We start from the raw sequence: 26,124 nt of genomic DNA, 5'->3' as shown, positions 1-26,124 counted from the left end.
TGTTATGAGTTTTGCTATGCCTGCTTTCTTTTGGTCTCCATTTGCATGAAATATATTTTTCCAGCCCTTCACTTTCAGTCTATATGTGTCCCTTGCTTTGAGGTGAGTCTCTTGTAAACAGCATATATGAGGTATTGTTTTTGCATCCATTCAGCCAGTCTTTGTCTTTTGGTTGGGACATTCAACCCATTTACATTTAAGGTAATAATTGATAAGTATGATCCCATTGCCATTTACTTTGTTGTTTTGGGTTTGAGTTTATACACCTTTTCTGTTTCCTGTCTAGAGAAGATCCTTTAGCATTTGTTGAAGAGCTGGTTTGGAGGTGCTGAATTCTGTCAGTTTTTGCTTGTCTGTAAAGCTTTTGATTTCTCCTTCATATCTGAATGAGATCCTCAATGGGTTTGGTAATCTGGGTTGTAGTTTTTTTTTTTTTTTTTTTTTTTCTCTTTCATCACTTTAAATATGTCTTGCCATTCCCTTCTGGCCTGAAGAGTTTCTACTGAAAGATCAGCTGTTATCCTTATGGGAATCCCCTTGTGTGTTATTTGTTGTTTTTCTCTTGCTGCTTTTAATATTTGTTCTTTGTGTTTGATATTTGTTAATCTGATTAATATGTATCTTGGGATGTTTTACCTTGAATTTATACTGTTTGGAACTCTCTGCGTTTCTTGGACTTGGGTGGCAAATTCCTTCCCCAATTTAGGGTAGTTTTCAACTATTATCTCCTCAAGTATTTCCTCATGGTCTTTTTTTTTACTTCTTCTGAGACTCCTGTGTTTCAAATGTTGAGACATTTGACATTGTCTCAGAGGTCTCTGAGATTGTCCTTTCTTTTCATTCTTTTCTCCTCTCTGCTTCATTTACGTCCACCATTCTATCTTCTACTTCATTTATCCTATCTTCTGACTCACTTATTCTACTGTTAGTTCCCTCCAGAGTGCTTTTTTTTAATCTCATTTATTAAATTATTTATTATTGATTGACTTTTTTCTTATTTCTTCTAGGTCCTTGTTAAACATCTCTTGCATCTTAATCCTTGTCTCCAGGCTACTTATCTGTAACCTCATTTTGTTTTCAAGATTTTGGATCATCTTTACTATCCTTATTCTGAATTCTTTTTCAGGTAGACTCCCTATATCTTCCTCTTTTGTTTGGTTTGGTGGGCATTTTCATGTTCCTTTACCTGCTGAGTATTTCTCTGCTTTTTCATCTTGTTTAGATTGCTGTGTTTGGGGTGGCCTTTCCTCCTTGTGGGTGGAGTTGGATGAGTGGCTTGTCAAGGTTTCCTGGTAAGGGATGACTGTGTCGGTGTTCTGGTGGGTGGAGCTGGATTTTTTCTCTCTAGAGTGCAATGAAGTGTCCAGTAGTGATTTTTGAGATATTAATGGGTTTGGTGTGGCTTTGGGCAGCCTGTATATTAAAGCTCAGAGCTATGTTTCTAGTTGCTGGAGAATTTATGTGGCATGTCTTGCTCTGGAATTTGTTGGCTCTTGGGTGAAGCTTGGTTTCAGTATAGATATGGAGGTTTTTGGATGAAGTTCACAGTTTTTAGAAACTAAGATTTAATTAAAAACTAATAGTGAGCTGGCACATGGTTGAAAGGGAAGAGAGAACACACAGAAACACATCAAGGTTTTATATGGCACTTACCAAGTGCCAGTTATTGTACTGCATGTGTTGTGTTAGATACTGTTGTGAATAAAATAGGCATGGTTCTTTGTCACCACATAATTCAAAAACTGTTTATGTTTTCTTGGTTAGTTTCCTGTCCTACCCTCTGCAACAGCTTGAAACCTCTGCAGTTTTAAACACCAGTCTCAAATCTCACTGATGCAACTTTACATTTTATATCAGTGCAACTAAAAAACTATCAGCTCACATCTTACCTAATTTTTTCATTTGTGGAATCTATAGAATGAGGTACCCTTAACACACCTGCACATTTCATTCAAGGTCAATCTTATATTGACCCTGACCAAAAAGATTCTGCTTTTCTGGGGCCTTACTTAATTACTGTCCCTTTTTTCTTCTATATTCTATCTTCCTCTCTTCTGGCTTCATTTCTTCAATCCATAAACATGTTCAAGTTTTTCCTTTCCTCCCTCAAGGATACCCCAATATAATATCAATATTACCACTTGATATTCTGTAAAATCATATTTCTTTGAAGATAGATTCAGCATCATTAACAAAGACAACAATTTATTGGTATCTAATCCTATTGTTGATGGAATCATGAATCTGAAAAAGTATTATTGGCAACTTTTTAATACTTATATTGCTAATTACCTCCTAGTTGTTATGTGCAACAACTTTGATCTGGAGTTCCTGGATGAGAAGCCATATCTCTCTTACAGTGACAAGAACCTCATTGACCCCATGGACCAAACAGCATACTTTGGCTGTTTCACTCTCCTCTTTTTCACTCTCCTCTTTCACCTTCATCAAGAGGCTCTTTAGTTCTTCTTCACTTTCTGCCATAAGGGTGGTATCTGCAAATCTGAGGTTATTGATTTTTCTCTCAGCAATCTTGATTCCAACTTGTGCTTCATTTAGTCCAGCATTTCTCATGATGTACTCTGCATATTACATTAAATAAGCAGGGTGACAACATACAGACTTGAGGTACTTCTTTCCTAATTTGGATCCAGTCTGCTCTTCCATGTCCAGTTTTAATTGTTACTTCTTGGCCTGTACACAGATTTCTCAGGAGACAGGTCAGGTGGTCTGGTATTCCCATCTCTTGGCTCAAATTGTTGGGATCCACAAAGGCAAAAGCTTTGGCATAGTCAATAAAACAGAAGTATATGTTTCTCTGGAACTCTCTATAATAACCTGTTTATTGATTTCTATGTCTTCAACCTTAACCTTCATAGACAGGTGTCATTCCTCCTGTCTGCCTTCTCTATGTCATCCTGACTCCTCTGTATCCTCATTCCCTGCACCAATTCCTTATTGAATTCACCATCTTGAATATCAATTTATATCTCTATCTTGTCCTCTAGAGTGTGAATTCTCAGTGAAGATATCCTATTAACGTATTTTGTTAAAAATGTTTAACACAATGACTAAGCAGTATGTAAGAATTTGTTGAATGACATGAGTGATAGTTTTAAGTCTACCCTTTTTGCAGTGCATTATTTCTGAGACAAATGGAACATCAATGCTTTTTCAATATTTTATACAGTTTGTCCAAACCAGGAAACAGTTATGTTTATGTAGGAAAATGGATAGGTTAGTCATCTAAATTCAAGTATCTACAAGACTGGGCTATTACCATAAATATCTGAAGTATCATAGTAGTAGTAATAAGAAGTGGTTTATCTTGCAGCTTACTAAGGCATGCACCTTCAACCATAAAGCATTCATACTCAACTGGAAAAAAACTGGGGACAAATAAAGCTCATATTCTCTAGATTTATAGGTTGAAGCTGGTGATACCTGCTATAGATGTACTACAATAAATAACCCCTGTCATCTTAGCTCAGAAAATGGCAACTCACGGAGAAGGAAATGGCAACCCACTCCAATATTCTTGCCTGGAGTATCCCAGGGATGGTGGAGCCTAGTGGGCTGCCATCTGTGGGGTTGCAAAGAGTCAGACACGACTGAAGCAACTTAGCATGCATACATGCATATAAATATATTCTACATATTATTTACAAATTGGATAGTACAAAAGATAATGTAATTTTAATAGCTTTATATTTTCTGCTCTGCTCTTTGGACAGACCCAGTGTGTCCACATACCATGCACTACACTTTTCAACTTTTCATAAAGTTTCCAATTTTTAGTGATTTTATCATAGTGATGTATTTTCTATCTGCAGGTTCCAATCATACTTTTGTAGCTATAAATACAGTAAATTTACAAAAAGAGTACATAATTAAGATTTTTATAAGAAAAATGATTAATTATTTTTTCTGTACTGTGATAATATGTGAGCATTGTTGTTTTTGTTGTTTAGTTGATAAGTCATGTCCAACAATTTTGCAACCCCATGGACTGTAGCTGACCAGGCTCCTCTGGCCATGGGATTTCCCAGACAAGAATGCTGGGGTGGGTTGACATTCCCTACTCCAGGGGATCTTACCAACCCAGGGATTGACCTGTATCTCTTGCATTTGCAGGTGGATTCTTTACCACCAAGCCACTGGGGAAAATGAAAGCACTGAATCAAAAACATATGTGCTCCCCAGTGTTCATGGCAACATTATTTACAGTTGTAGGCTATGGAGGCAACCTGGGTGTCTATCAATAGATAAATGGATAAACAGGATACAGTGTATGTATGTGGTGCAATGTCACTCACCCACAAAGGAGACTGAAGTTTGGCCATTTGCAACAAACATGGATGGATTTAAAAATATATTGATCTGGGTAGGGTGATTCAGACACAAAGGGACAAGTACAATGTGGTTGTGTGGAATCTAAAAAATAAATCAAACTAGTGAATATAATAAAACAGAAACAGATTCATGGATACAGAGTACAGACAGGTGGTTGAAAATGAGACTAGGTAAGGGCAAGGAAGGGATAGAGGTTTAAGAGGTACAAGCCATTATATATAAAATAGATAAAAGACAAAAACATATTATACAAAACAGGGAACATAGCCAATATTTTATAATAATGATAAATTAAATATAACTTTTACAAGTTGTGAATCACTATGTTGTACACCTGAAACTTATGTAATACTCTACATAAACTGCACATCAGTAAAAATGAAAAATAAAGAATGAGTAGAGGAAGAAATTAGCAGTTCCAATGAGAATAATTTTAACATTAGATAAATTTCTGTGACCTACATTTTCAAGTACTAAGGAATAATTAATATTTTCCTTCATATAAAATGTAAATGATAATAGTAACAACAATAAAATAGCAATAATAATAAATGAGGTAATATATGTGAATTTTCTTAGTAAAATGTAAAGACCTATCTAAATGAATAAGCTCTTGTCTTTTTTAATCTTTCGCCTACATATCCTAGCACTTCTGTAGCAGAAAAGGCAATAGATTTTCATAAATGCTAACAAAGTCAGCTAATTTATCAAAGCCATCAGAGTGGAGAATTTGTTTATTTCTTGGGTATCTACAAATGTCATAATGACCGCAGGTAGAACAAGTGTAACAGACTGGTTCCAAATAGAAAAAGGAGTACATCAAGGCTTGTATATTGTCACCCTGCTTATTTAACTTACATGCAGAGTACATCGTGAGAAACTCTGGACTGGAAGAAGCACAAGCTAGAATCAAGATTGCCGGGAGAAATATCAATAACCTCAGATATGCAGATGACACCACCCTCATGGCAGAAAGTGAAGACAAACTAAAAAGCCTCCTGATGAAAGTGAAAGTGGAGAGTGAAAAAGTTGGCTTAAAGCTCAACATTCAGAAAATGAAGATCATGGCATCTGGACCTATCACTTCATGGGAAATAGATGGGGGAAACTGTGGAAACAGTGTCAGACTTTCTTTTTTGGGGGGCTGCAAAATCACTGCAAATGGTGACTGCAGTCATGAAATTAAAAGACACTTACTCCTTGGAAGAAAAGTTATGGCCAATCTAGATAGCATATTGAAAAGCAGAGACATTACTTTGCCAACAAAGATCCATCTAGTCAAGGCTATGGTTTTTCCAGTGGTCATGTATGGATGCCAGAGTTGGACTGTCAAGAAAGCTGAGCACTGAAGAATTGATGCTTTTGAACTGTGGTGTTGGAGAAGACTCTTGAGAGTCCCCTGGACTGCAAGGAGATCCAACCAGTCCATTCTGAAGGAGATCAGTCCTGGGATTTCTTTGGAGGGAATAATGCTGAAGCTGAAACTCCAGTACTTTGGCCACCTCATGCGAACAGGTGGCCAAGACTCTGATGCTGGTGGAAAAGAGGTGGAAAAGACTCTCATGCTGGGAGGGGTTGGGGGCAGGAGGAGAAGGGGTCAACAGAGGATGAGGTGGCTGGGTGGCATCACTAACTCGATGTACGCAACTCTGAGTGAACCCTGGGTGTTGGTGATGGACAGGGAGGCCTGGCGTGCTGTGATTCATGGGGTCGCAAAGAGTCAGACACAACTGAGCAACTGAACTGAACTGAACTGAACTGAGAACAAGTGAAGTAACACATAAGCACAAAGTACCTATTATGTTTACCCTGACTAATCCATTAGAAGGAAAAATCAACAGATCTAAGCCAAAATCTCCAGCATAATAATGCATTTTACCTTACAATCCTTATAAATTTACCTATATCTGGCTCACACATTCTTCCCTAGCTCTATCTGCAAAATGTAAAGACTACTTCATTTGTTGTTCTAACTAACCATTTTAAACATAATTTGCATTGGTAAATATTAGTATAAAGAAGAGGTTTATCACCATAGCAGCTAGCAATGAGACTTGTGTAGTTCAATTTATTTTGAGACCTGTGTCCAACATGCCCTTGTTCCAACACATTCTTAAGTTACCTCACTTCTGTGATCATAGGAATATAAATATCCTTTAGCCTCCTCCTTTTTTAGCTTATCTCTTTCTCCTCAATGTTTGCCTTATTGTTCTTCTTCCCCTGAAGTTACAGAGTCATCACATTCTATTTCTGATAACCAAAATTAATACATTTTCCTCCTCCAATATTAATAGATGCAATTTTTATTAATATTATCCAACAATTATTGTTGAAATATATCTGTAAACATTTATGCAATATGTCTACATCATGCAATATCTAATATTAATTGTATATATAAACCTAGTAGCTAAGAAAGAAACAAATAACCTGATTACAATATAATAATAGAAAGTAATAAATTTTCTGAGAGAATATTTCAGATCATATGAAATGATAAGCTTCCTTAAAATAATGTTTGTTTTTTTTTTTTTTTTTTTTAAATTTATTGAGCTTCAGTGGCACTAGTGGAAAAGAATCTGTCTATCAATGCAGGAAATACAAAAGATGTGCGTTCAATCCCTGGGTTTGGGAGATCCCATAGAGTAGAAAATGGCAACCCACTCCAGTAATGTTGCCTGAAATTACATAGGCAGAGACACCTGGCCAGCTACAGTCCATGGGCCACAAAGAGCTGGACATTATAGAGCACACATTATATGAGTTACAGATGTGCAACACAGTGACTTATAATTATGTACTTGTTCACTCAACAAAATATCCATTGGTGAATATAAGATGACTAAGACTCCCAGGAATCTCATGGTTATTGTTAGGGATAAATAAGAAAAATAATTGTAACAAACATAGCTTAAAATGTTCAGTGTTTCAAGAGAAATGTATAGAGTAAGAAATGTATAGAGTAAGAAAGAACAAAAGAGGAGGGATCTCTAATTCAGCCTAAGGAAATCAGGGAAAGTTTGAAAGGAAATAAAATTTCTGCATTATTAGGACTGATAATTCTTCAGTTCATTTCAGTTCAGTTCAGTCTGTCAGTTGTGTACGACTCTTTGCGACTCCATGAATTGCAGCACTCCAGGCTTCCCTGTCCATCAAACTCCTGGAGTTCAGTCAAACTCACATCCATCGAGTCGGTGATGCCATTCAGCCATCTCATCCTGTTACCCCCTTCTCCTCGTGCCCCCAATCCCTACCATCATCAGAATCTTTTCCAATGAGTCAACATTTTGCATGAGGTGGCCGAAGAGTTGGAGCTTCAGTTTAAGCATCATTCCTTCCAAGGAAATCCCAGAGCTGATCTCCTTCAGAATGGACTGGTTGGATCTCCTTGCAGTCCAAAGGACTCTCAAGAGTCTTCTTCAACACCACAGTTCAAAGCATCAATTCTTCTGTGCTCAGCTTTCTTCACAGTCCAACTATCACATCCATACATGACCACAGGAAAAACCATAGCCTTGACTAGATGGATCTTTGTTGGCAAAGTAATGTTTCTGCTCTTGAATATTCTATCTATGTTGGTCATAACTTTCCTTCCAAGAGGTTCAGTTCAGTTCAGTTCAGTCTCTCAGTCGTGTCCGACTCTTTGTGACCCCATGAATCGCAGCACACCAAGCCTCTCTGTCCATCATCAACTCCCAGAGTTCACTCAGACTCATGTTCATTGAGTCAGTGATGCCATCCAGCCATCTCATCCTTTGTCATCCCCTTCTCCTCCTGCCCCCAATCTCTCCCAGCATCAGAGTCTTTTCCAATGAGTCAACTCTTCGCATGAGATGGCCAAAGTACTGGAGTTTCAGCTTCAGCATTATTCCCTCCAAAGAAATCCCAGGGCTGATCTCCTTCAGAATGGACTGGTTGGATCTCCTTGCAGTCCAGGGGACTCTCAAGAGTCTTCTCCAACACCACAGTTCAAAAGCATCAATTCTTGAGTGCTCAGTTTTCTTCACAGTGCAACTCTGACATCCATACATGACCAATGGAAAAACCACAGCCTTGACTAAACGGACCTTTGTTGGCAAGGTAATGTCTCTGCTTTTCAATATGCTATCTAGGTTGGTCATAACTTTTCTTCCAAGGAGTACGTGTTTTTTAATTTCAGGGCTGCAGTCACCATCTGCACTGATTTTGGAGCCCCCCAAAAATAAAGTCTGACACTGTTTCCACTGTTTCCCCATCTATTTCTCATGAAATGATGGGACCAGATGCCACAATCTTCGTTTTCTGAATGTTGAGCTTTAAGCCAACTTTTTCATTCTCCTCTTACATTTTCATCAAGAGGCCTTTTAGTTCCTCTTCACTTTCTGCCATAAGGGTGGTGTCATCTGCATATCTGAGGTTATTGATATTTCTCCTGGCAGTCTTGATTTCTGCTTGTGCTTCTTCCAGCCCAGCATTTCTCATAATGTACTCTGCATAGAAGTTAAATAAGCAGGGTGACAATATACAGCCTTGATGTATTCCTTTTCCTATTTGGAACCAGTCTCTTGTTCCACGTCCAGTTCTGACTGTTGCTTCCTGACCTGCATATACGTTTCTCAAGAGGCAGGTCAGGTGGTCTGATATTCCCATCAGGCCAAAATATATCAGGGTCTATGCCAAGCATAAGTCTGGTTGAAATTTCTATTTTAGACCACAACATCTTAGTAACATATATAACAAAGACTTACAGAATTATTTCTAATTCTATAATATAAGGCATACATTTTAAAAACAATTGCAGAGCAACACCTATGTATGTATATACTACCATGTGTAAAATAGGTATCTTGAAGGAACCTGCTGTAACAGAGGGAGATCAGACTTATGCTCTGTGATGAGTTAGAGTGGTGGTGGAGAAAGGTGGATGGGAAGAAGGATAAAGAAGGAGGAGATATATTATAGTGGATTCACGCTGTTTTATGGCAGAAACCAACAAAATATTGTAAAGCAGTTCAGCTCAGTTCAGTCACTCAGTCGTGTCTGACTCTTTGTGACCCCATGGACTGGAGCATGCCAGGCCTCCTTGTCCATCACCAACTCCCAGAGTTTACCCAAATTCATCTCCATTGAGTCGGTGATGCCATCCAACCATCTCATCCTCTTTTGTCCCTTTCTCCTCCAGCCTTCAATCTTTCCCAGACTTGAGTCAGCCCTTCACATCAGGTGGCCAAATATTGGAGTTTCAGCTTCCACATCAGTCCTGAACACTGATGACTGATCTCCTTTAGTAGGGACTAGTTGGATCTCCTTGCAGTCCAAGGGACTCTCAAGAGTCTTCTCCAACACCACAGTTCAAAAGCATCAATTGTTTGGCACTCAGCTTTCTTTATACTCCAACACTCACGTCCATATATGACTACTGGAAAAACAATTGCCTTAACTAGATGCACCTTTGCTGGCAAAGTAATGTCTCTGCTTTTTATTTTTGTTATTTTTAAATATAATATATTATTAATATGATATATTTAATATATTATTTATTTATTTTAATTTTATTTATTTATTTATTTATTTTTTATTTTTACTTTATTTTACTTTAAAATACTGTATTGGTTTTGCCATACATTGACATGAATCCACCACTGGTGTACATGAGTTCCCAGTCCTGAACCCCTCTCCCACCTCCCACCCCATATCATCTCTCTGGATCATCCCCGTGCACCAGCCCCATAAATCTTGTATCCTGTATTGAGCCTAGTCTGGCAATTCGTTTCTTACATGATAGTACACATGTTTCAATGTCATTCTTCCTAATCATCCCACCCTCTCCCTCTCCCTCAGAGTCTGCTTTTTAATATTCTGCGTAGGTTGGTCATAGCTTTTCTTTCAAGGAGAAAGTGTCTTTTAATTTCATTGCTGGAGTCACTACCTGCAGTGATTTTGGAGCCCAGAATAATAAAGTCTGTCACTCTTTCCATTGTTTCCCCATCTATTTCCCCTGAAATGATGGGGCCAGATGTCATGATCTTAGTTTTCTGAGTGTTGAGCTTTAAGCCAACTTGTTCACTCTCCTCTTATACTTTCATCGAGTGGCTCTTTAGTTCTTCACTTTCTGCCATAAAAGTGGTATCATCTGCATATCTAAGGTTGTTGATATTTCTCCTGGCAATCTTGATTCCAGCTTGTGCTTCATCCAGCATAGTGTTTCTCATGATGTATTCTGCATATAAGTTAAATAACCAGGTTGACAATATACAGCCTTGAAATATTATTTTTCCTATTTGGAACCAGTCTGTTCTTCCATGTCCAGTTCTAACTGTTGCTTCCTTACCTGCATACAGATTTCTCAAGAGGCAGGTCAACTAGTTTCTTATTTCCATCTCTTGAAGAATTTTTTGCAGTTAATTGTGATCCACACAGTCAAAGGCTTTGGCATAGTCAATAAAGCATAAATAGATGTTTTTTTTCTAGAACTCTATTAAGAAGAGGCAGCAAGAATACACAGAGGAACTGTACCAAAAAAAAAAAAAAAAAACAAATCTTCATGACCCAGATAATCACAATGGTGTGATCACTTACCTAGAGCCAGACATCCTGGAATGTGAAGTCAAGTGGGCCTTAGGAAGCATCACTACGAACAAAGCTAGCTGAGGTGATGGCATTCCAGTTGAGCTATTTCAAATCCTGAAAGATGATGCTGTGAAAGTGCTGCACTCAATACTTCAGCAAATTTGGAAAACTCAGCAGTGGCCACAGGACTGGAAAAGGTCACTTTTCATTCCAATCCCAAAGAAAGTCAGTGCCAAATAATGCTCAAATTACCACACAATTGTTATCATCTTACACGCGAGTAAAGTAATGCTCAAAATTCTCCAAGTCATGCTTCAACAACACGTGAATCATGAACTTCCAGATGTTCAAGCTGGATTTATAAAAGGTAGAGAAACCAGAGAACAAATTGCCAGTATCTGCTGGATCATCAAAAACCTGGATGAGTAAAAGTAAAGCAATTATCCTCCAAACAAAAATAAATTAATTAAATAAAAAACAATTAAAAGTATTAGATATTTCAAATGTATATTGACTTTGCAGGCTTATATCTGAAAGACAGAATTGGGGAACTGAAAGCAATAATAATTTAAAACAAGAGTGGGCTGTGCAGCTTTCCTTGAGAAGATTTTAATGTAATGTCTGAATGAGAACATTATTTTAAAGACATTGCCAACAAATGGCATGAAGTTGGAGTTAAGACTACCATATAAACCAGGCTTTAGGGAAAGTGCATATTTTTAGTGGCTTGCAAGAGCTCTTTAGACACAAATAATTATAATGATGGTCTCCCATGATAATTTTTATACAATTTCCTTCTCTCATGTAAGATTCTTATACAAAGTTATGCACTCTGAATTTTCTAAGAGTCCATTAACTGACAAATTCATGGATATTGCACATAACACATGCACATACACACACAACAGCACCACTATGGCCACTAAAAGTACAAATGCATTGACATGCTTGGCAGTGAATGAAGTGAGTTAGTGAAGTCGCTCAGTCGTGTCTGACTCTTTGTGACCCCGTGGACTGTAGCCTACCAGGCTCCTCCATCCATGGGATTCTCCAGGCAAGAATACTGGAGTGGGTTGCTATTGTGCTTGGCAGAGTAATGGCAAATTCGCTTTGTAGAAATGTTTCTCTGAAGCAGATTTCTGTAAATTCTCACAAACAGACTTTGCTAAATTGAGCTCAGTATACAAAACTATGTAACTAGAAAGTTGACAACTCACCTTGAGCAAGCATTAGAATCCACAAAGTTCAGTTCAGTCGCTCAGTCGTGTCTGACTTTTTGTGATCCCATGAATCACAGCACGCCAGGCCTCCCTGTCCATCACCAACTCCCGGAGTTCACTCAGACTCAAGTCAGTGATGCCATCGAGTCAGTGATGCTATCCAGCCATCTCATCCTTTGTCGTCCCCAATCCCTCCCAGCATCAGAGTCTTTTCCAATAAGTCAACTCTTCGCATGAGGTGGCCAAGGTATTGGAGTTCCAGCTTCAGCACCATTCCCTCCAAAAAAATCCAGGGCTGATCTCCTTCAGAATGGACTGGTTGGATCTCCTTGCAGTCCAAGGGACTCTCAAGAGTCTTCTCCAACACCACAGTTCAAAAGCATCAATTCTTCGGCACTCAGCTTTCTTCACAGTGCAACTCTGATATCCATACATGACCACTGGAAAAACTATAGCCTTGACTAGATGGAGCTTTGTTGGCAAGGTAACATCACTGCTTTTGAATATGCTATCTAGGTTGGTCATAAGTTTTCTTCCAAGGAGTAAGAGTCTTCTAATTTCATGGCTGCAATCACCATCTGCAGGGATTTTGGAGCCCAAGAAAAGAAAGTCTGACACTGTTTCCACTGTTTCCCCTTCTATTTCCCATGAAGTGATGGGACCAGATGCCATGATCTTCGTTTTCTGAATGTTGAGCTTTAAGCCAACTTGCTTACTCTCCATTTTCACTTTCATCAAGAGGCTTTTTAGTTCCTCTTCACTTTCTTCCATAAGGATGGTGTCATCTGCATATCTGAGGTTATTGATATTTCTCCCGGCATCTTGATTCCTGCTTGTGCTTCTTCCAGCCCAGCATTTCTCATGATGTACTCTGCATATAAGTTAAATAAGCAGGGTGACAATATACAGCAAAGAAGTGTTAAATTACCAAGGGTTTCAGAAATATAAGATAGAGGCTATGATATGTTTAAAATGTTTAAACACATGAGGAACAACAATATTGAATAATAAAATGTATGACAAGAACACAGTTTCTAGGATAAAATGCTTAAATATCTTTGTGTTATTCAGATGGAATATGGATTTATTTATTAAATTTAGAATTTTACAACCAAGGCGGCAGTGTAGCTGACCCAAGCTTCTGTCTTCCCACAGAAAACAATAATTAAGGCAATTATCCTCAAACAAAAATAACTCTTGGAAAGGAACTTCAGAAACACCACAGAGCAAAAATCTTAGTAGCCACACAAAAATGATAGAAAGAAAAATTTCATTTTGTCTCCATCATCCCTGCTTAGTGCCCAAAGGGGGCTCCCAACCTGAAAGAGTTCTCTTGGTCCGGTAAAGAAGAGCATGGTGAGTGATCAGTTTCCCCAGTCTTTTAGGGAACTGCACAAAGTACCCACTGTGGATTTGCCATATCCAGAGACCAGAGATGCTGAGACATCTAGGAATAATGAAGAAGGGAAGGGGTTACCAACAATAGTCATGTGCAGAGATGACCTGGGTTCCAGGAGCCTGCTTGTTAGAGGATCAGAGTAGGCTTCATGACTAAGGATCTCAAGAGCCCTTAAAGACTTTGCAGACCAGCACAACTTTTGTCACTAGACCCCAGAAAGCTAGTCTACAGCAGACCCAAGCAGATTTCTCTGCTGACGAAACCAATTAGAACAACCATCACAGAGTCCCTGTATATTTCATGGCTGAACTTTTTGTCCTGCACATTTTCACATTAACAGATGCCAGTTGCTTGATTCCCTTGCTGCTTTCTTCCTTCCTCTTTTGCCAGACCCAAGATCTGTACTAGCATTCAGACCCAGCCTGTGCAGTTACATGCATGCAGGATGCCAGCCTGGATCCCTATAGCCAACTCCCACTGCTGTGTTCACAACCATTATTAGCTCCTATAGCCATATAAGTGCCCACCAAAAGCCAAGGTCCCAATACCTGCTGTGGGCTCAGATCTGGCCCTGACCTTTCTCACTGGCCTGCACTGCAGTTGGTTACCTACAGCTTGTCCTAGTAGGACAGCTTGTCCAACAACCTGCACAATCCTTGCCCTGATTCCCATCACCAGCTGCCACCCCATCATGCATGCACTTGCAGTTAGCCCATGCTGTCACATGACTACATGCAAACAACCTGGGCTTCCAAAACTGCTAGTGTTCTTGCAGCTAGCCCTGGATCCTGCTTCCAGTCTCAGCTCTCACTACTGTATGTGCTTAAGCAGCCAGTCAAGGATATGAACACCGTTGGCTCTAGTCACCACTGTCACCTTCCCTTGACCCTTGCTACTGGATCTGAAGATGCTGTGAGAACCCCAGTAACCTTAGTGGCCACTGTGCAATCACCCCCACAGCTATTATTAAGGACCATGCAGTATTCAATGTCATAGACCCCAGCTGCCTGAGCTGATGAGGGAAACATGACAGCACAAAAGGAACACAGTATATATCCAGTAATTGACCACAAGAAAATGATGATCCAAGAACTGCCTTACAAAGAATGCAAAATAATTTTCTAACGGTTCTCAACCACAGGAGGAGACAGATAAGCAATTTAAAGAATTCAGGAAAGCAATACCAAGAAATGAGTTCAACAACAAAAGTAGAAATAGAAAATATAAAAAGAACTAAATAGGAACCTTGGAGCTCAAAAAATATCATGACTCACTGGAGGACTCAATAGAAAGTTTCAACAGCAGGCTCAACCAACAAGAGGAAGAATCAGTGAGCCTGAAGACACACTACTTGTAAATATCCAATTGGACTAACATTTTTAAAAAAGGAGGAAAGAAAGAAAATGAAGAAAACCTATAAGACTTATGAAATACCATAAGATAAACAGTCTATGAATTATGGGATTTCTGGAAGAAGAGAAGAAAATAGAAACTGAAAACTTACTTAAAAAATAATGATTGAAAATTTCCCAGATCAAGGACAAGATTGGGACATTCAAGATCATTCAAGATCACAGGTCACTAAATTCAACTTGAAGGTTTCCTATCCTTTTGTATATTTATTGTATTTTCTCCCTTCTTTTTTGATATCTTGAAACGTCTGTACTGTCATTGCTCTCAGTCCTTTTTCAGATAGGTTGCCTATTTTCTTTTCACTAATTCCGTCTTAGAATTTTTTACCTTGCTCCTCCATCTGTAACATATACTTTCGTCCCTTCGTTTTTTTGGATAGGTAGGATTGTGTTTCTGTCTTAATAGTTGTTTGGCCTGAGGTTTCTAGGAGTGGGATTTTCAGGCAGAGCTGAGTCTTTGTGTTGAGATGTGAACCTCTAGGATATCTCACTCAGATTACTATTCCCAGGGTCCTGACATACTTTGTCACTCCAGCAGTTTGGACTCAGTGCTACCACCTCAGGGGCTCAGGAATGATTTCTTCACTGTAAACTGGGATCCCACAAGTTGTGGAATGTGGAAAAGCAAAAAAAAAAAAAAAGAGAGAGAGAGAGAAAAGAAAGGAGTGTCAACATATATACACTATTATGTATAAGATGGATAGCTGTTGAGAAGTTGCTGTGTAGCACAAGGAGTCCAATCTGGCACTCTGTGATGACCTGGAGCAATGAGATAGGGGGAGGGAAGGGAGGCTTTGGAAGGAAGGATGTATGTATACTTATGATGTACATTTTGGTATACGTATGTATACTTTGTGTTGCTGTATGGCAGAAACCAACACAACATTGTAAAATATATTTTAGAAAAAATAAAAATAAAAGACTTGAATAGGCATTTCTCTAAAGACAAATTGATACATGAAAATATGCTCAACATTAGAGAAATCAATCAATCTGGGAAATGCAAATCAAAAGTACAATGTGATATCACTTCATACCTGTTAGAATGGCTATTATCAATAAGACAAATGATAATTGTGTAAAAAGTAAAACTGTAGAAGATGTGGAGAAAAAGGAAGACTCAGACTTTGTGGGGGGCAGGGAGGATACAAATTGGTATAGCCACTATAGATAACAGCACAGAGGCACCTTCAAAAATTAAAATAGTACGACCATATGATTCATTAATGTCACTTTTGGGTGTATATCTGAAGGGAATGAAATCACTATCTCAAAGAGATATCTGCACAGCCATGTTAACTGCAGCATTTGTACATGCTTAGTATACAGTGGCCAATGTAAGGAAACAAACTAAGTGTTCACTCTAGGGTGAATAAATAATATAGATATATAATATTTTTATGAAATTTTATGAATTGATGCAAAAGTATAATATTTAGCACCAAACTGAAAGCCGGTATCTTAGATTTGAGTTCCAAATCACTTCAACTTTTTTTTCGGTAAAGTGTATAATAAAAATTAATTGAACCAGATTACTGGATTACTTAGTACATAAAAATTGAGAGTGGGCCAACTTGCATGAAAAATCCACTTGATTTTACATGAAAATCAAAGGAACAGGAAAGTATGAAATAAGAAATTTACTTAGTAACTCCAAGCTATATGCCAAATTATTAATACTTACATAAATATATCCAAATCTTGGTGGAACTTTCATGAGGTTAAGGTCCAGTCCAGCAACACTTTTATTAGGTATTTTAAATTAAAGAACTTTATTGAGTTCAAATTGAAAATATCCATGTTAAGCTATGATGTTTCTCATAACTTCCAGGAAAATTATAGCAAGTTATTTTGTCAGAACAAGCTTTCTAGGTTAGTGAATCTACTCAATTAATCAAATTCTAGTTCCTAATGAATACAGATTAGAATTGAATATTCTTTCTTGGTAGAATTTCTTTATAAACCCTAATGCAAACATTCATGAAAATAATTGGCATTTGTCATGCAGAATCTGAATACTTGGTTTTCGATGAACTGTGATATTTTACTCTCTAATCCTTTTGTGCTCATACTAAACACTACAACACAAATATAGAAAATTTGTGTTCATAAGATCAGCCACTTACTAATCGCCTCATATATACTCATAAGATGATAGACTTACACGCATGCTCATTTGCTCAGTCCTGTTCGACTCTTTGAGAACTCATGCACTGTGGACCACCAGGCTTCTCTGTCCATAGATTGTTCAGAGAAAGAATACTGGAGTGGATTATAATTTCCTTTTTTTCTTTTTTTTTTTTTTTTTGAAGATTATGAAATTGTTTTACTTCAGACAAAAGGAAGACATTTTTTAAACATTTTCACATTTAGATGTGTTTTTCTCACATTAACCAGGATTGTCTTTTTTTTTTTTTTTTTTTTCCCCTGCAAAAATAAGGGGAAACAACAGTGGTAAGGTTTCACTAAATATGCAAAAGCAAAAAGATTATGGAGGGGGTATTAAAACATGTTTACATAATATTTGAGACAATACAGGATGTAAATATTTGAGAAAAGCAATAAAAATACATGATTTTGCAAGGTAGAGTTGGTCAGTGGGTTTTTTAAATTATTTATTTATTTATTATTTTTGGCTATGCTGGGTCTTTGTTGCTGTATATGGGCTTTCCTCTAGTTGTGGTAAGCAGGAACTTTTCATTTTGTTGTCCTCTCTTGTTGCAAAGCAGGGACTCTAGGGCACATGGGCCCAGAATTTTTGGCACATGGGCTAAGTAGTTGTGGCTCTCGAGCTTATAATTTTCTACTCCAGCGGATCTTTTCGACACAAGGATCAACTTGTCCACATCTCTTGCGTTTCCTGCATTGGCAGGTGGATTGTTTACCACTGAGCCACCTGGGAAGTCCAGTCTTATATACCTTATCTCATATGATCCTTGACATTTTATATATTCATTGTTGTGGTTGTTCAGTTGCTCAATCGTGCCTGACTATTTGCAACCCCACGGACTACAGCATGCCAGACTTCCCTGTCCTTCACTATCTCTTGGAGCTTGCTCAAACTCATGCCCATGGAATCAGTGATACCATCCAACCATCTCATCCACTGTCATCCACTGCTGCTCCTGTCTTCTGTCTTTCCCAGCATTAGGGTCTTTTCTAATGAGTCAACACTTCACATCACATGGCCAAAGTACTGGAGCTTCAGTTTCAGCATCAGTACTTCCATTGAGTATTCAGGACTGAATTCCTTTAGGATTGATCTCCATGCAGTCCAAGGTACTCTCAAGAGTCTTCAACCACAGTTCAAAAGCATCAATTCTAGGTGCTCAGCTTTCTTTGTGGTCGAACTCTCACGTCCATACATGATTTCTGGAAAAAACATAGCGTTGACTAGATGGACTTTTGCTGCAAAGTAGTCTTTGCTTTTCAATATACAGTCTAGATTTGTCACAACTTTTTTTTTCAAGGAGCAAGTGTCCTTTAAATTCATGGCTGCAGTCACCATCTGCAGTGATTTTGGAGCCCAAGAAAATACAGTCTCTAATTGTTTCCATTGTTTTTCCATCTATTTGTCATGAAGTGATGGGACCGGATGCCATGATCTTAGTTTTTTGAATGGTGAGTTTTAAGCCAGACATTTTAACTCTCCTCTTTCACCTTCATCAAGAGGCTCTTTAGTTCTCCTTTGCTTTCTGCCATAAGAGTGGTCTCATATTCATATCTGAGGTTACTGATATTTCTCCATGAAATCTTGATTCCAGCTTGTGCTTCATCCAGCCCAGAATTTTACATGATATACTCTTCATATAAGTTAAATAACCAGAGTGACAATATACAGCCTTGGCATACTCCTTTCCCAATTTGGAACCAGTCTGTTGTTCCATGTCCAGGTCTAACTGTTGCTTCTTAACCTGAGTACAGGTTTCTCAGGAGGTAGGTAAAGTTGCCTGATAGTCCCATTTCTTTAAAATTTGTCCACAGTCTGTTGTGATCTACACAGTCAAAGGATTTAGTGTAGTCAATGAAATAGAAATAAATGTTTTCCTGGAATTCTCTTGACTTTTCTATGATCCAACTGATATTGGAAATTTGGACTCTGGTTACTCTGCCTTTTCTAAATGCACCTTGAACATATGAAAGTTTTCAGTTCACATACTGTTGAAGCCTAGCTAGAATAATTTTGAGCATTACTTTGCTAGCATATGAAATGAGAGCAATTGTGCGGTAGGCTGAACATTCTTTGACATTGCCCTTCTTTGGGACTGGAATGAAAACTGACCTGTTTCTGTCCTGTGGCCAGTGCTGAGTTTTCCAAATTCCCTGGCATACTGAATGCAGCACATTCACAGCATCATCCTTTGAGGATTTAAATAGCTCAGCTGGAATTCAATCACCTCCACCAGCTTTTTTTGTGGTGATACTTCCTAAGGCCCGCTTGACTTCACACTCCAAAATATCTGGCTCTAGGTGAGTGATCACACCATCGTGGTTATCTGGTCTTTATAATCTTTTCTGCATAGCTCTTCTGTGTATCCTTGGCACCTCTTCTTAATATCTTCTACTTCTGTTAGGTCCATACCGTTTCTGTCCTTTATTGTGCCCATCTTGCTTTAAATGTTCCCTTGGTATCTCTAATTTTCTTGAAAACCTCTCTAGTCTTTCCTATTCTATTTTTTCCCTCGATTTCTTTGCATTTATCTTGTAGGAAGACTTTCTTATCTCTCCTTCCTATTCTTTGGAACTCTGCATTCAGATGGTTATATCTTTCCATTTCTCCTCTGTCTTTCACTTCTCTCTCTCTCCTTTTTTTTTTTTTTTTTTCCCCAGCTATTTGTAAGGCCTCCTCAGACAACCATTTTGCATTTCTTTTTCTTGGTGATGGCTTTAATCACCACCTTCTGTACAATGTTATGAACCTCTATCCATAAATCTTCAGGCAGTCTATCTATCAGATCTAATCCCTTGAATCTATTTGTCACTTTCACTGTATAATCATATGGGATTTGATTTAGGTCATACCTGGATGGCCTATTAGGTTCCCCTACTTTCTTAAATTTAAGTCTGAATTTTGCAATAAGAAGTTCATGATCTGAGCCACAATCAACACCTTATTTTTTTTTTTTTTTTTTTGCTGACTGTATAGAGCTTCTCCTTCTTCGACTGCAAAGAATATAATCAATCTGATTTCAGTACTGACCATCTGGTGTTGTCCTTATGTACAGTCAGCTCTTGTGTTGTTGGAAGAGGGGGTTTATTATGACCAGTCCAGGGTATTCTCTTGGCAAAAGTCCATTAGCTTTTGCCCTGCTTCATTTTTTACTCTAAGACCAAACTTGCCTGTTACTCCAGGTATCTCTTGACTTCCTACTTTTACACTGTGGTCCCTATGATGAAAAGGACATCTGTTTTGGATGTTATTTCTGGAAGGTCCTGTACATCTTCATAAAACCTTCCGACTTCAGCTCCTGTTCATTAATGTTTGGGGCATAGACATGTAAACTGTGATATTGAATAATTTGTCTTGAAAATGAACAGAGATCATTCTGTTGTTTTTGAGATTGCACCCAAGTACTGCTGCAGCCAGAGCCCCTGTCCCCTGGCATGTCACTGCTGAACTGTGCTTCCACAGAAGATACTCATATACTCGAAGACAGATCTGGCTCAGTCTCTTGTTTAGGTCACTTCTCCATTTCCTGGGTCCTGTTGCACAGAACAAATTGTTTGCACACTCCGAGAGTCACTGGTGGGTCTGTGATTTGATTTTAAACACAATTGCACCCCTCCTACTGTCTTGTCTGGGCTTCTCCTTTGCCGAATGTCAGTTCTATCTTAGTCTTATTTGGATGAGCATAGACTGTGGTCCCTTAGTTGAGCTTTAATTTTTGTGGAACATGCATGTATCTCTTGGAGAACATCATCTAAAGAAAATCAATAGCACTTTTATTTTAATTGTTGCCCTCTTCCAATTTAATTAAATCTCTTAGACTCCATCCCCAATTTCAAGACACACAATAGAAAAGAATAAAAGAAACATTTCCAGATTTTATTAATTTATCTTACATAATTATTCTTCATAATTTCCTAAATCCCAGATATAGAACATAGATACAAATGTTATCAGGATTGCTATTTTTTTCAAGAGCCTATTACTGCAAGTTTCTTATATTTCACAAGGAATTATCCCACTATCCAACATTCTAGGCTTCTTAATGAATTTATCAGTTAAATCTGTAAGTAAATTTTTCTATAACTTAAAAAGTTCTTAAGCTAGCTATATGAACCCAGAAGAAATAGGCCTTTAGCCATATGTGATTAACTGTAAGAATTTGGAATTCAAACATTCTTGATTTACTGTATATACAAAAAAGAGTATCCTTTAATGCAGGTCTGTATCCATTAAATTTTAATTTAAAAGTCATCCAAGTTTGAAACCAGTCATATCAAAAGAGGGATCAGAATATGATTTTGCAAGAATCTTGAGAAAAGTTTTTTGGTTTTTGGGTTTTTTTTCTCTTTATGAATTGGCCTTCTTGTCCTTGTGACAACTGAGAGCATGGGAAAGAAAGGTCAAGACGAGCCTGTGCACTTATTTACCTGAAGTTCTTTTAAATACTTCAGGAAAACTTGGTTCCATTGGGTTTGAGAATTGCTTCCACCTAGAAGCTACACAGTAGCTCAGCTGGTGAAGAATCTGCCTGCAATGCAGGAGACTCCGGTCCTATTCCTGGGTTAGGAAGATCCCCTGGAGAAGGGATAGGCTACCTACTCCAGTATTCTTGGGCTTCCCTGGTGTCTCAGATGGTTAAAGAATCTGCCTATAGTGTGGGTAGACCTAGGTTCTATCCCTGGGTTAGGAAGATCCCCTGGAGGAGAGCATGGCAACCTACTCCAGTATTTCTGCCTCCAGAATCCCCATGGAAAGAGGAGCCCTGGCAGACGGCAGTCCATGAGGTCACACACGACTGAGCGGCTAAGCATGCACATGCGCAGAAACTACACAACTGGCCACAATTCCACTAACCTTCTAGGATAGCACAATAGTGACTTTTCAGATAGAATAACCTCTTGTTTTCAAATGTAAATCAAGAGAACTCTAAAGTTGTGGTAAAAACTGAAACCTACCTTGTAAAAGAAAACAAAAAAGTAATAATTTAGACTAAGTAGCAAAAGCAATCTAATTCAAAATAGAAAAGACAAATAAATGCATATAGTTTAAGAAGGATAGCACTGCTGCTACTGCTGCTGCTGCTAAGCCGCTTCAGTCTTGTCCGACTCTGTGCGACCCCATAGACTGCAGCCCACCAGGCTCCCCCAGTCCCTGGGATTCTCTAGGCAAGAACGCTGGAGTGGGTTGCCATTACCTTCTCCAATGCATGAAAGTTAAAAGTCGTGAAGTCACTCAGTCGTGTCGGACTCTTAGCGACCCCGTGGACTGCAGCCCACCAGGCTCCTCCGTCCATGGGATCTTCCAGGCACGAGTACTGGAGTGGGGTGCCATTGCCTTCTCCGATGAATAGACCACAGACAGCAGGTTCCTGTAGATCTCCAGTATCACGTCCCTGTAATGTAAATGCTCCTCTAATCAATAATCAAATATTTTTAACTATATTATCATATTTTTGCATATAATAAAACATAGAAAAATTGGTATTTGTCATACTTAAAAATTTCTAGCATAGGATTTGTCACATTATCATGGAGAGCTATATATTATTTGATTTTAGTCAAATTTTCCTTAATTTAAATTGGTTTTTTGAGTAAACCTCTTGTTATCTCATTCACTGCAGGGCACTGAGTACAGCCTCAAGAGTTCATTAATTATTTATATGACTGATTGCACGCTTCACCTTTTCTCTTTCCTCATATTATATTCCTGACATATCAATGATTCAGAATTTTTTTTCATAAACTGTAGATGTGGAGTCAACAATTTTAAAGTGCACTAATAGTTTTTTCTTCTTCTTCTTCTTCTGTTTTAGTCTGTTCCCAGTATTCCAGAGGAGTATTTGCCATTTTTGGACTCTATGATAAGAGGTCAGTACACACCTTGACCTCATTCTGCAGCGCCTTGCATATCTCCCTCATCACACCAAGTTTTCCTACTGAGGGGGAGAGCCAGTTTGTGCTGCAGTTAAGGCCTTCCTTAAGAGGAGCCCTCTTAAGTCTGCTGGATCACTATGAATGGAACTGTTTTGTATTCCTGTATGACACAGACAGGGGTAAGTTGAAATTCCACATCTACATAAGTAAAACTCTAATTTTCAGTTTAAATGACTTTGTATCACTTGTGTGATTTAGCAAAATATTTTGATCCCTAACATTGCTTAAATGAGAAAATGGTCAATACGAATTCTTACTGTTTTTTATCTTGATTCTGGGGAAAATTTTCTAATTAAATGAACTTCAAATTCACAAGGTCACTCATGCAATATCTACTCTGTTACTTAGTTGAAATTGAAATATATATATATTTTAATTTCCATGATAATATTTCAGGTGCAGTCATAAAATAAGTGTTTTTTACCTCAAATGCATATCCCTTAATATTTCAGAAGATTTTAAAACAGTATCAGGTTGGGTTAAATGTGTAATTGAAGGGTCATGACAATGAGAATAAAGATTTGGTGGTAAGGCCTCTGCTTGCTGGCAACCTTTCACTTTATCTTTTTCTATAAGTCTATATAGATTAATAAGTGATGCAATATGATCCTTGTATTGGATAAATAAGATAGGTAACATTGAATGGGGAACAGGTGTACACCCATGGTAGATTCATGTTGATGTATGGCAAAACCAATACAATATTGTAAAGTAATTAGACTCCAATTAAAATAAATAAATTTTATATATTTTTAATGTATTGCAATACATACAATTTTGTACAATGTTGAAATATTTTTACTTTATTTGGAGATGTATCTTAAAGAATTCCAATTTTTGCTCAGTTTTGCTCTTTATTTGGTGACCAAAATCATAGCAATATATTATGTTTCAAACAAACATCAAGGAAGCACCTGTAGGGATTTGTCCAGTCCTTTTTTCTTAAAGCATAAGATTTATCAGCAAAGAAGTTATAGTAAAAGTTCAACCAGGCAACGTTTTAGGAACATGCTTGAGTAAGTCTATCTGTACAATGAATTTAAAATAAATGTAAAAATAATAAGCAAGCAAAATAAATCATTTAATATATAATTATCTTCAAATTCCAAATATTCAGAATCTTATATTCAGAGATGAAAATTCATTAAATGAATTCATTTCTCATTAAAATTTGCATATTTAATGATATTTAATTTACACACCAATGATAGCCCTTTGCTTAAATTGGCATTCTTGGTAAACTTACCATTTGGAAACAAGCTCAGAAAATTTAATATCATCAGTGTATTTTCTTCAGTATTGTAACATACCTTAATTCTCACTTGGAAATTTAGGAGCATATCTATATTTCTTGATGCCATTTTCCAATAACTGGCAATCCAAAGCATCCTAGAAGATGAATTACACACTAAAAAATTACCACTCTGTTCATTTCTAATATTTAGAATTATCTTTAAGCAAAAGGACACTGAAAATGGAATCATAATGCAAATTAAAACAACAATGAGTTACTACTATATATCTATCAGAATGGCCAAAATTCAGATCACTGACAACATCAAAGGAGGATTAGGACATGGAGAAACAAGAACTCTCCTTCATTGTTGGTGGGAACACAAAGTGGTATAGCTATTTTAGAAGACAATTTGACGATTCCTTACAAAATTGAATTTATTCCTACTATATGATCCAGCAGCCATGATCCTTAATATTTTCATCCAAATCATAGAAAAATCTTCACACAGATGTTTATAACAGTTTTATTCATAATAACCACAACTTAGAAGCAACCAAGATGCCTTTCAGTAGGGGAAGAGAAGGTTAAACTGTGGTTGCTGTTCAGTCATTAAGTCGTGTTGAACTTTGAGACCCCATGGACTGCAGCATACCAGGCTTCCCTGTCCTCCACTATCTCCAAGAGTGCTCAAATTCATGTGCATTGAGTCAGTGATGCCACCCAACCATCTGATCCTCCGTCACCCCCTTATCCTCCTGCCCTCAATCTTTCCCAGCATCAGGGTCTTTTCCAACGAGTCAGCTCTTTGTATCAGGTGGCCAAAGTACTAGAGCTTCAGCCTCAGTACCAGTTCTTTCAATGAATATTCAAGGTTGGTTTCCTTTAGGATTGACTGGTTTGATCTCCTTGCAGTCCAAGGAACTCTCAAGAGTCTTCTCCAGCACCTCAGTTTGAAAGGATCAATTCTTCAGCAATCAAGAGGCTCTTTAGTTCCTCTTCACTTTCTGCCATTGGAATGGTGTCATCTGCATATTTCACATTGCTGATATTTCTCCCAGCATTCTTGATTCCAACTTGTCATTCATTCAGCCTAGCATTTCATATGATGTACTCTGCATATAAGTTAAATAAGCAGGGTGACCCTATACAGCCTTGTCATACACCTTTCCCAATTTTGAACCAGCTTGTTGTTCTATGTCTGGTTCTAACTGTTGCTCCTTGACCTGCAGACAGGTTTCTCAGGAGAAAGGAAAGGTCAGCTGATATTCCCATCTCTTAAAGAATTGTCCATAGTTTGTTTAGATCCACACAGTCAAAGGCTTCTACATAGTCAATGAAGCAGATATTTTTCTAGAATTTCCTTGCTTTTTCTAAGATCTAATGGATATTGGCAATTTGATTTTAGGTGTTTAAAAGCTGAATCATGATGTTAAGAAATACATACTGGAATATGGATGAGATGGCTCTTTCTGTGGTTTGTTATGACACAGCTCAGTTTGCCGTTAAGGGCAAAAGTTGCTCTGAGAAATACCACAAGTAACTGTCTTGCTTCTTTCTTTGCCTTGTGAAAACCAGTCTCTGCCAAGGAGAGGGTTCTAGGCATTCATGCATCAACCTCCCCACCCAATAAGGATTAAAACAGTACTGAAAGTGAAAGTGTTAGTGACTCAGTCCTGTCCAACTCTTTACGACCCCCTGAACTGTAACCCACCAGGCTTCTCTGTCTACGGAATTCTCCAAACAAGAATACTGGCATGGGTAGCCATTCTTTTTTCCAGGCGATCTTCCCCACCCAGGAATCAAACTCACATCTCTTATGTCTGATTTGTGTTATTGTATGGCAGAAACCAA

The 26,124-nt window shown here is 38.0% G+C and overlaps 1 protein-coding gene across 3 annotated transcripts in view; it reads left to right on the top strand.

Moving 5' to 3' along the window:
• Nucleotides 1–26,124, top strand: part of GRIA4 (glutamate ionotropic receptor AMPA type subunit 4) — a 630,202-nt gene that overhangs the window by 203,585 nt on the left and 400,493 nt on the right. For all 3 annotated transcript variants that reach the window (XM_068988895.1, XM_068988896.1, XM_068988897.1), the window contains exon 3: nt 22,916–23,155. In XM_068988895.1, the coding sequence (XP_068844996.1) occupies nt 22,916–23,155 (240 nt within the window). The remainder of the gene's footprint in view (nt 1–22,915; nt 23,156–26,124) is intronic.

Source organism: Capricornis sumatraensis, chromosome 16 (assembly GCF_032405125.1).
Source record: "Capricornis sumatraensis isolate serow.1 chromosome 16, serow.2, whole genome shotgun sequence".
Lineage (NCBI taxonomy): Eukaryota > Metazoa > Chordata > Mammalia > Artiodactyla > Bovidae > Capricornis > Capricornis sumatraensis.
This window is presented reverse-complemented; position numbering and strand designations above follow the sequence as displayed.